This window comes from Rhamphochromis sp. 'chilingali' (assembly GCF_963969265.1).
Source record: "Rhamphochromis sp. 'chilingali' genome assembly, chromosome: 10".
Taxonomy (NCBI): Eukaryota; Metazoa; Chordata; class Actinopteri; order Cichliformes; family Cichlidae; genus Rhamphochromis; species Rhamphochromis sp. 'chilingali'.
In genome coordinates, this window is record NC_137937.1 from 23,737,626 (window position 1) to 23,748,043 (window position 10,418).

Consider the following 10,418-nt stretch of genomic DNA (forward strand, 5'->3'; position numbering starts at 1 on the left):
CAATATATGATTAATGTATTACAGGGTATTGATGCAGATGTTAGTGGGACTGGAATCTCCAAATGACTGTGAGTCCCGCGTTTTTATTGCAATAGTTGATCTAACCCTAACAAATAAGTTAAAGGAAAAATAAAAGATCAGACTGAATGAATAACTTCATACATAAATAAATAAGTATAGTCATTAATATAATTTTTTTAAAATCATTTTTCATGCTGTCTCTTTAATTTCAAACTGCCTCTGGAAGCTGCTGAGGATGTGCATTACCGTGTGTCTTCCTCAGCTATCAGTGCAGTATTTGAGTCTTTCCTGTGCCTCTGTTTCTCTTTCTATGGTAGTAAGAAAATTCATTGGTGCTTGAAAAACACTCTCTTTTAACTCTTTGTTGTTGTCTGCGTAACAGGGCTTCCAGCTCTCTGATTGGCTGTCCACCTGTCAATCATGTGCTCCACTGGAGAAAAAAAAAAAGACTGCGTCGGGTTTGTGATTTGACACAAACCGAGTCGTGATCATCCGGTTGAGCCGTGGGTGGTTAGTTAGCCTCCCCTGTTTACCTTCTTTTCCTTTGGCGGACCTGCCAGCTTGTTGAGCGGCTGTGTGGACGACTGGTAACCTGCCGTTTTTGTGGTAACGCCTGTTGGTTTTTGGAAGGGGACGAGGTGTGTCTGTGAGAGAGAAACGCGGCACGGTTAGTGGGGGATATCCCCTCGCTTGTTTGACTGAACGTCGTTTTTCCTGGCTAAGCTAGCATAAGCAGCAGCAGCGTAAACGGGTGGGGGTGGATTTCTACGCTTCGGCCCTTGGAAAGCAAATATAAATAACCCACTGAGGAGTAACGTTATGCTGGGGAACAATGACCAGCGAAGGGGACAGATCTAAGGAAGAAGGGCTTCTCGAGTGGAGCGGACATGTCAGTGGATGAGCAGCGGTGAAGAGTGGTTCGGCTAAGCGGAGCTAGTCGGTTAGCTAAACGGATCGAGGAAGTTGACTAGCCACTTTTGCTAACTGGGCTAAAAACGTCTGAGTTAGTAATATAGATTAAGATTTAAGTGGTGTCAACTTTTTAAAGCTGGAGATTTAGAAAGTCACGAACTATTTGCGGATTTTAATCCCCAACAACAAGAAAAGGTAGCGCATTGGTTTAACAGTTAGCTAGAAAGTCGAAGCTTGTTATAAACAAAGGCTGCCAAGCTTCACCTGTCCACAGCGACCATACACATCCACGGGTCGTCGACCCCATTGTTTGACAGACAGCGCTGCCATTTTTTTTAACTACCATTAAACCGTGAATTTAAGTCTCGGGGATGGATTTAAAGACCGCGGTGTTTAACGCAGCCAGAGATGGTAAGCTCCGGCTGCTTCAGAAGCTGCTGGAGAACAAAGATGGGCACGAGGTGACCAAGTTAATGGGCGAGAAGACAAACGGGGCCACCCCGCTCCTGATGGCTGCCCGGTACGGCCACTTGGACCTGGTGGAGTATCTGCTGGAGTGCTGCAGTGCTCCTGTCGAGGTCGGTGGATCGGTGAACTTTGACGGGGAGACTATCGAGGGGGCGCCCCCTCTCTGGGCTGCCTCGGCAGCGGGACATCTGAAGGTAGTCCAGTCCCTGCTGGGTCACGGAGCTTCTGTCAACAGCACAACGCTGACCAACTCAACGCCCCTGAGGGCGGCCTGCTTTGACGGCCACCTGGATATTGTGAAATACCTGGTGGAGCACAATGCTGACCTGGAAGTAGCCAACAGACACGGCCATACTTGTCTCATGATTTCATGCTACAAGGGGCACAAGGAGATAGCGCAGTACCTGCTGGAGAAAGGGGCAGATGTCAACAGGAAAAGCATCAAAGGTGAGTCTGTAAAAAGCTTTCCACAGTAAAATGTTGACTACATGGATGATAAGCCCTATTTTCTTTTTCCTTTTTTTTTTTTTGAGCCGATAGCAGATAGTTTGAGAAAATCGAGCAACAAATGGGCAAAATGCACGTGACACGCATGCATCCAAATATAGGGTTTGTTATCGGATGACAAAATTAACTAATTTGCAATTGCTTTTTTTCCTGTATGAAATGACTCAACAGCAAATCATGAACTTCTGGTTTCACAGTGGAAAGTTGCAAGCTAGCTACGTCAGCCTGGATGCGTGCGTGTGTGTCAGGGTGTGTCTGGAAGCTCATACTTTGGATGGTGTTTTCTAAATACAGGAACAATAAGAATTTGTCTTTAAGATCATTGTCTTTTATACGTGTGGTTAAAAATAAAAGCACTTAACTTCTCAGGATGTTCATTATTTTCTCTTTCTATGGAAACTGCTGCTTTGGTAGGCTTGAATTCACGGTTTTACAGTGAATTACAACCACAGACCTTTGGATACCTACCTAGATTGGCACATTAAAGTCCCTACTTTTAGCTCTTGTGTGATCAGAACTATATAGTTGAAGCTTATACTTAATTTCCTGTGACTAGCACTAAACTCAAGAGCAGGGCACAAACCACCCTCTCTACACTGCTTTTCACAAAACAGCTGTATTGACATAAGAGGGTAAATCTCTATTATTAGATATGACTGGAAACATTTCAAAAACAATAAAGCTTATGTTTAGGCAGGAAAGTGAGCAAGTTAGAGGAGAAAAACAGTCCTGACAAAATAATCACAGATGACTAGACTGCTTCAGAAGTTGTGCCCTGCTCACTTCCTCCTCAGAAAAGTCATCACTTTTCAGTTCATGAAAGACTTTCAGTAAATAACCTGTTTGGTGAGGTGTCATCTTGAATCGATTAATGCAGACAAACAAATCTTAAATCATTTCTTGAAGTTTTTCCAATCAGTGTTATTTATCCAAACCACATTAAAACACTGATTATATAATCAAAAGTCAGTTTAAACCATTTTTTAGTATAAACATGGCTTTCTTGTTGTTTACCCAGTTTTGCTTGTACATATTTAACTGAGGGGGGAAACTGTAGCGCTGCTGCTGCTGCTGCAGTTTTCTGTCCAGAATTGTTATGTTTGCATAAACCAAAGAATATAACTGCTGGTTGATCCCAAACTAACCCTGTTTGGTCTCATCTGACTGAGTGTGGAGTAGCCTCAGAGAGCAGAAAGAAAAACAAACGCACTGTTAACCAGAAGAAAAAAAAAAAAGGGGGGTGAGCTTGAAGTGTTTATAATTCCCAGTCATGGCATGTGTTGAATTTCCTCAAAGGGATTTACTTATCTTTATGGGACTCAAAGTTCAGTAAGCACGTGTGTGTGTCTGTAGATCCCTTCCTCTTTGGGGAAAACTGAACCTGATTTTTCAGGACTGAGTGACCTACTTTTAACATGCCAGACTTGAGTAAATGTAGCAGTGGTGGAAATGGTCCTGCTTCTGCTCCATGAGTGATCTTGAATGTTATTTTTTGTACTTTCAAATTGTGGGTTTGTTTTATTGTTTTTTTGTTGTTGTTTTTTTCCTTGGCTACAATACCACTGTGTGACTCTTGCACGGTTTCACTGACAATGTGACATACCCTCCAACGAAGGCAAACAAGTCAAGACTGAAAACACTGCTGGTGGAACTTCATTTTTCACTGTAATTGTTTGTAATAGGTTCTCCCTTTTTTCTTTTTAACAATAGCTTAGCTCACCTTACAAAGTGCAATTTCTCCCTTTTATCTGAGGAATGTGGCATTGGAAGTTTGTGGTCATCCCTAAATATTCTTACAATTCATGATGGAAGTTATCTGCCCTTGACTCACCTTTACGTCCTGCAGTCCAAAGAACCAGTGGAGTTTCTCAGACTTTTCTGTTGTACAAATGTCTGGCCCTGTGTTTTCCTTAATGGTGAACCACATAGGTCCATACGGTGGTCTGATATGCTAATTTAAGCGCGCTTCAGGCATTTTCACTCTGTAAGTTTGCAGTCGTAAGAAACTGTTATCAGAACAGCTTCTCTGAAATTCAGCACCACAATAACACCAAGGTACTCGAAGCTTGGTGACTAATTGTCTTCTTCTTATTGACTCTTAATAGTTGTATTTAGTCTCAGTAGTGAATGGAGTTAAACAGAAGTGTGATTGGGAGTACTTCCTTGTTTTGAGTTTGGTAAATTCCTGGGAAACCCCCAAGGTGGAGAGATGTCTTATTTTTGTTGCTAAACTGGATTAAACTAGATCTCTGGTATCCCTGGAATGGAACATTATCAATTAAAAGGAAACTAAATTAAATGGATTAAACTTTTAAAGAATGCATTTTGTGCTCTTCCTAGTTAGACATTCATATTTGTCTTTGTCTTTTGAACTGCTTATTTGTTTTTTTGTTAGTTTTTTATTGTGTTGCATGGTTTTTTTTGGTTTGTTTGTTGTTGTTGTTTTTCTTTGTCCGTGTTGTGCTGAAAAATACTTCATGTGATGTGTGTCTGTTTGCTCAAATCCTTTGTAGAAGTTGATTCTCTTTTTCTGTTCTAAAACTGATGAAACCGCTAAAAAAAAGTGAATATGACTCATCTTATGGAATAAATAAATGTAAAGTGGTAGCATCCATAAGAACTTTAGCATCAGTCATTGAGCCTTTTAAATGTTTTTTTTTTTTAATTACCAGCTTATGATAACATGGAGAGAGAAATTCCTTAAGTCTATATCAAGGTAATAGGATGGATGTAGTCATGGATTTGCAAACTGAATTCCTGCTAGTCTTCTGTGAGCTAATCTAGGTCTTATGTTTAACTCACTGCACAACATGCGTCTTCTTTGTTCACAGGCAACACGGCGCTTCACGACTGTGCGGAGTCAGGCAGCCTGGAGATCATGCGGATGTTACTGCAGTATGGCGCAACCATGGAGCAGGATGGCTACGGCATGACACCCTTACTTTCTGCCAGTGTTACAGGCCATACTAATATTGTAGACTACCTGACTACGCATCAGCAGGTCAGGCTTCCTGTCACCTACAGTTAAAGTTTGTTTGTGTAGAGTTGTGTGAGGATCACATAAATCACATATTTTGTCTCTGCAGACGAGGCACACAGAGCGCATTGATGCCCTGGAGCTCTTGGGAGCTACGTTTGTAGACAAAAAAAGAGATCTGCTTGGAGCTTTAAAATACTGGAAAAGAGCCATGGATCTGAGGTACATGGACAGTAACAACATCATCCAGAAGCCGGAACCCAAGCAGCTGATCATGGCATACGATTATGCTAGAGAGGTGAGTGCATTTACCCAGCACCACCTTAAAGTGGGCTTGCAATGTGTTTAAAGCTCTTGAAATAGGTTTTCTTTTCACATGATGTCACATTTTGATATCAAGATGGAAAAAGTAAATGTTTTCATTTTTCTGGGGAAAACCTTTAATGTTACACTCTGGTCTTTAGTATTGGAGATGTAGCCTAAAACTTTGTTAATTAGCTATATAGATTAAATCCAAGACCCATATATCGATATGCGTCTTGGTGCTGAAGTCACAAGTCACTCTGCTACTTTTTAAATCTGCTTTCTAGGTAACAAACGCAGAAGAGCTGGATGGACTTATTTCTGACCCAGATGAGATGCGCATGCAGGCTCTGCTCATCCGAGAGCGAATCCTCGGTCCACAACACCCAGACACTTCCTACTACATCCGTTACCGTGGTGCCGTCTATGCTGACTCTGGAAACTTCGAACGCTGCATAAATCTGTGGAAGTACGCGCTGGACATGCAACAAAGCAACCTGGACCCCCTCAGTCCCATGACTTCCTCCAGCCTGCTGTCATTCGCTGAGCTCTTCTCCTTCATGCTGCAGGACAGGGCCAAGGGGCTCTTGGGGACATCGGTGTCGTTTGAGGACTTGATGGGGATACTGTCCAAGAGTGTGATGGAGATTGAACGAGCCATTAAACAAAGTGGACCAATGCCTCCTGACCCTGCTCAGCTCAGCAAGGCCCTCTCAATTATTCTCCACCTCATTTGTCTTTTAGAGAAGGTGCCATGTACTGCAGAGCAGGACCATTTCAAGAAGGAGACCATCTATAGGTGTGTTCCTATTGAAAATCTCCTCAGTGTTGTTTATAAAGGTCACATATGTCTCTGTACACAATATGGCAGTTGGAAGGGTCTAAAAGTTTCCTGTGACAGTGATTTTTGTTAATGTTCCTTTCAGTCACATATACAACCGTTTTTTTTAGCAAACCGGCAGGATGTTAATTGACCTTTGCCACAGGCTTTTTGCAATTCTGTCAGTAATGTTGATTTAAAAAAAAAAAAACATTAGTTTAATCAAACTTATTGTTCATATTCATAATTCTTTGCCTTTCATTCTGACACTGTTGCATCTCTAGATTCCTGAAGCTCCACCCATGTGGTAAGAATGGCTTCAGCCCACTGCACTTGGCAGTCGACCGCAACACTACCTGCGTGGGCCGTTATCCCGTCTGCAAGTTCCCTTCCCTCACGGTCGCTTCAATCCTACTTGAGTGTGGGGCAGATGTCAACAGTCGAGATGACGATGACAACAGGTCTGTTTTTAAATATCGCGCTTCTGTTTCACCCACACTCTCCAGCTTTTAGTTTTCACCTAGATTTGTTCTGGGGGAAAATGGCAGAAAGTGGATAAGAAGACATGTGTGCTTGTATGTTGTACAGGATAATCCTCTTACAGATCTATTATCTTTGTATCCACCAGCCCCCTCCACATAGCGGCATCCAACGGTCACCCTGACATCATGAACCTGCTCATTTCCTGCGGGACTCACTTCGACAGCACCAACGCCTTCCAGCAAACGGCCTGCGACCTCCTGGATGAGAAGGAGCTGGCCAGGAATGTCATCCAGCCCATTAACCACACCACTCTGCAGTGCCTAGCCGCCAGGGCTATCATCAAGCACGGCCTCGACTACCGGGGAAACATCCCAGAGAAACTGGAGGCCTTCGTCTTGCTCCACAGATAATGATTGTGAAGGAGTGGAGAAGAATGGATGGGTGCACGGGGAAAAGTGTGAAAAGGAGCAACATAATCTCAACGCCTCACCCACAGGGTGCTTGAAAAACAGAGACAATTATGTGGGTTAGGTTTGCAAATTCAAACTACATGGAGAGTATGGACTTGTTGGAAGAATTAAGTGCACACAAAAAGTCCTCAACTAACCAGGATGGACTTAAAATGATTTGGATTAACTGGCCCAATTTTTTTGGGGATGCATCAGGAGTGGATTGCAACATTGACACAAACAGCTGCATCTCTGGATGAACTGAGCAAAGGGGTTTATGTATTTTTGCTTGAGGTTTTTTTTTTTTTTTTTTTTTTTTTTTTTTTTGCATATTCATCGACTTCTATTTATTAAATGAAACTTGAGAGATTTTTCTCCATGCTGGCTGCAACCCAGTCTCAACATTGCCTGCTCACGTCTTCTCAGTCTCAAGGCATTTCTACATATACTGGGAGTTCAGGTTGTTATTATTATTTTTAAAAAATATTTTTGGTTTGCCAACAATCATGGACCCTTCCTCAGTCATTAGAATTTTTTTTTTTTTTTTGTTTGTTTTAGTTCTTTTGTACTTTTACAAATACACCTAGTTTTTGGTCATGCAAATCTGGACATCTGCCAAGTGCTGTGGATTCGAGACTCATTTGTCGTTCCCACTTAAGTGTACAACAAAGCTTTACAAGAAGGGTTTAATGCGTGCAAACACCATAAGTGCTTTATTCTTTCTATGCACAGGCTAGGCTGTTGGAAAGAGAGACTGTTGTATTCTGTGCCGGCACTTGTCTGTGCAATATCTCTCATGAGTTTTTGTGTTTACCTCATTGCTGCCGTTTTCTTCAGTATCCACCTACTTCACTCAAAAAGGAGGGGGAGAGGGGTGCAAAAAAACATTGTACTGATTGTTGTAAGACGAGTGAATGAATTTGAGCAACTGTTTTTTGTTTTTTTTTTTGCGTGAGTGCGTGTGTGAAAGAAATGCGAGTGCCCCCCCACGGTGCGTTCCTTGTAAGCAGAGTGGGTTTTTTGCTTTTGTTTTTTGTTTGACTTTACACAAATTGTTGACAATGGGAATTTTGGTGAAGTGGCGCTCATGGAGATTCCACAATGCACGTGACTGCCAGTAGAAACCACAGCGGCCAAACTAACAGTTCACAACCGCTGGCGAGTGCAGGCTCGTACACAGAAGTGACCTCTTTAACATTCATACATGGCCGACCTTTAAATACTGTCGTTCTTTAATAATTTTTATCCCCCCCCAAAAAAACGTTTGGGTAAACATTGTCCCACTGTTCGCGTGCAGCAACATATCAACCAACCAATCACTGCAGAAGACCTTTCATGACAACACCTACACTCCAAACTAGAGCAGAGCAAGGGTAGATCTGTTTGTCTTATACAGCTGTCATCCAGCTGTGTGAGGAGTTGAAGACACGAGTGGGAGGATGCCTCTACATACAGAATAGGAAAGCTTTGTGAATTATCTCATTTGCACATTAGCTTTAGATGTGTGGGTTGGAAATTTTAAAAAAGGGCTTTTCATAATTCTTAGGATTTCATATTACAGTTTAAAAAGAAAAAAAGCAGACATAGCAAATGTATTGAGGACACCCAGGGCAACTTGATGTGAATCTGCACTTTACTACAGCGGAGTTTAAGATTTGATATGGCATTAATTGAGTTCATGTCTTAATAACCAGTTTGACAATAAACCCATGTTGCACTTGTCGTCTTGTCCAAATGTCTTTATTTCCTGGTTTTTCTCTCTTTGTTTTAATAGCTATACACCAGTCAGCCACAACATTAAAACCAGCTGCCTAACACAGTTTGAGACCCCTATTGTGACTTACTGGGTCAGGCACAAGGGACCTCTGGGGGTGTCATGTGGTTTCTGGATTAGGAAAGCTGGAGAAAATCCTTTCAGGATGAGACTTGTCTCCCATAAATGCCTGACTGGATTGGGAGTTGAGCAGTTTGGTGGCCGGATTGATGCACCTGGCTCTGGTTAGATTCTTTGCGCTGTGGCATTGACACATTGACAGCAGCCTCTCCCAGGAGGACAATGCGTGTTGTGCTTGACCTCCAACAATGTTTAGGTGGGTTTTATGTGTCTTAAGTGAACTCTGCATTCTAATAAGGCAATGTTACTTGACTTGTCTGCGGTTTTAATGTTGTGGCTAATGGTGGAAGAGCGCAAAAAGGCAACAGCTGATTGAGTCAGTGTTCCCACTGCTTTTGCTCTATAGTCACTGAGCAGATCTTTGAGTTGGGTGAAGCAAAGAGGACCCCTGAGATGTGAAACTGCAGACGGGGGTTGCTCATGTTGTTCGTGAGTTGCTTCCAAGAAATGCCCCCAAGTAAAAACAAGCTAATTTATGACTTGCTTGTTCAATACTTTGTGCATGAAGCAATTAAAAACAGCAGCTGACTGGTGTGCAGAGAACCTTGGAGTGTTTATTCTTCTCTAGACTACAGTCATTAGGACCCAGTAACAAGTATTGTCTCTGTATCCAACACCCGATGTGCTGCGTTGTATATTAACTCTGTGAGGCTCAAAGCATCAAAAACACATCAGCGAGGCCCTTGATGCTCCACAAGAATCAACAAGAAAAATCTAATGAATTATTTAAAGACCCAAGATGATATGATTGGTGTTCAGCCATGCTGTGTTATGGCTCCACTGGTGGCAATGTCATTTACTTTGCACATTACCCTCCAGGATTACATCAACATTTCACCAGGAGCCAGAGGTTTTCTTATTTTAGAAAAAAAAGGCTTCACACAAATGAATAGATTAACTTCAAGTGTGGTATGATATCAGTCGACAACATCGAGTGGATGGATCTGGACTAGGGCTGTTCGATATAACGCTATATATCGGATAACATATAAAAACGTCTATCGTTTCATTTTACGCTATTGTTTGTTTCGTGGTGTCGCAAAATAAACTGTTTACAGTAATATTGTTTCATCTTTTTGATGGTCACTGTAGTGGCTATATTAATTTCTTAAAGTTCTCTCTTTCTTTTATATTTAATATAACCACACTAAGGATGGACAAGCGCCTGTTTTTATGCGTTGTCATTAGCAACAATGACGGTAAAACCATCGGGTGTCCGCTTGTTTGTTCCACATAAACTTTTCACAATAAAGCTCAAGATCCTGTTGAGACTTTTCAAAATAAACTGAATCACGTGAAAGATTATGCCGAGTATTTATGGATGAGAAGCAAAAAAGAGCCGCCAGATGCTAAAAAATAAACCTTAGACTCAAACGTTAGAACAGGCTTTTCCCCGCAGCACCGCTGTGTAATAAATACTCACAAAGAAAACAGCGGCCTTTACAACTTATGTCTAAAAATGTATCGTTTCATGCATCTGTTAAAACACTCGACTCCAGGTACATGAAGCCCAGCTGGAAACACTTCATGCGGGTCGAGCTGCCCGATTTTCACAGAATTTACAGAAAATGTAAAAATTTTGTG

General features: G+C 41.9%; 1 protein-coding gene across 1 annotated transcript; it reads left to right on the top strand.

The window, feature by feature from the left end:
* The first annotated feature begins 468 nt into the window (after positions 1-468).
* fem1c (fem-1 homolog c) lies at positions 469-8,290 on the top strand. The gene is made up of 6 exons (XM_080892856.1): positions 469-1,848; positions 4,740-4,909; positions 4,995-5,183; positions 5,476-5,987; positions 6,293-6,469; positions 6,637-8,290. Exons 1-6 carry the CDS (start codon positions 1,305-1,307, stop codon positions 6,899-6,901), a joined length of 1,857 nt encoding a protein of 618 aa, XP_080748982.1. The 5' UTR covers positions 469-1,304; the 3' UTR covers positions 6,902-8,290.
* The last annotated feature ends 2,128 nt before the right edge of the window (positions 8,291-10,418 follow it).

Coding starts and splice junctions, on each gene's coding strand:
- fem1c (XM_080892856.1), top strand. CDS start 1,305: ATGGATTTAAAGACCGCGGTGTTTAACGCAGCCAGAGATGGTAAGCTC. Junction 1,849..4,739: donor CAACAGGAAAAGCATCAAAG/GTGAGTCTGTAA, acceptor CTTTGTTCACAG/GCAACACGGCGCTTCACGAC. Junction 4,910..4,994: donor ACCTGACTACGCATCAGCAG/GTCAGGCTTCCT, acceptor TTGTCTCTGCAG/ACGAGGCACACAGAGCGCAT.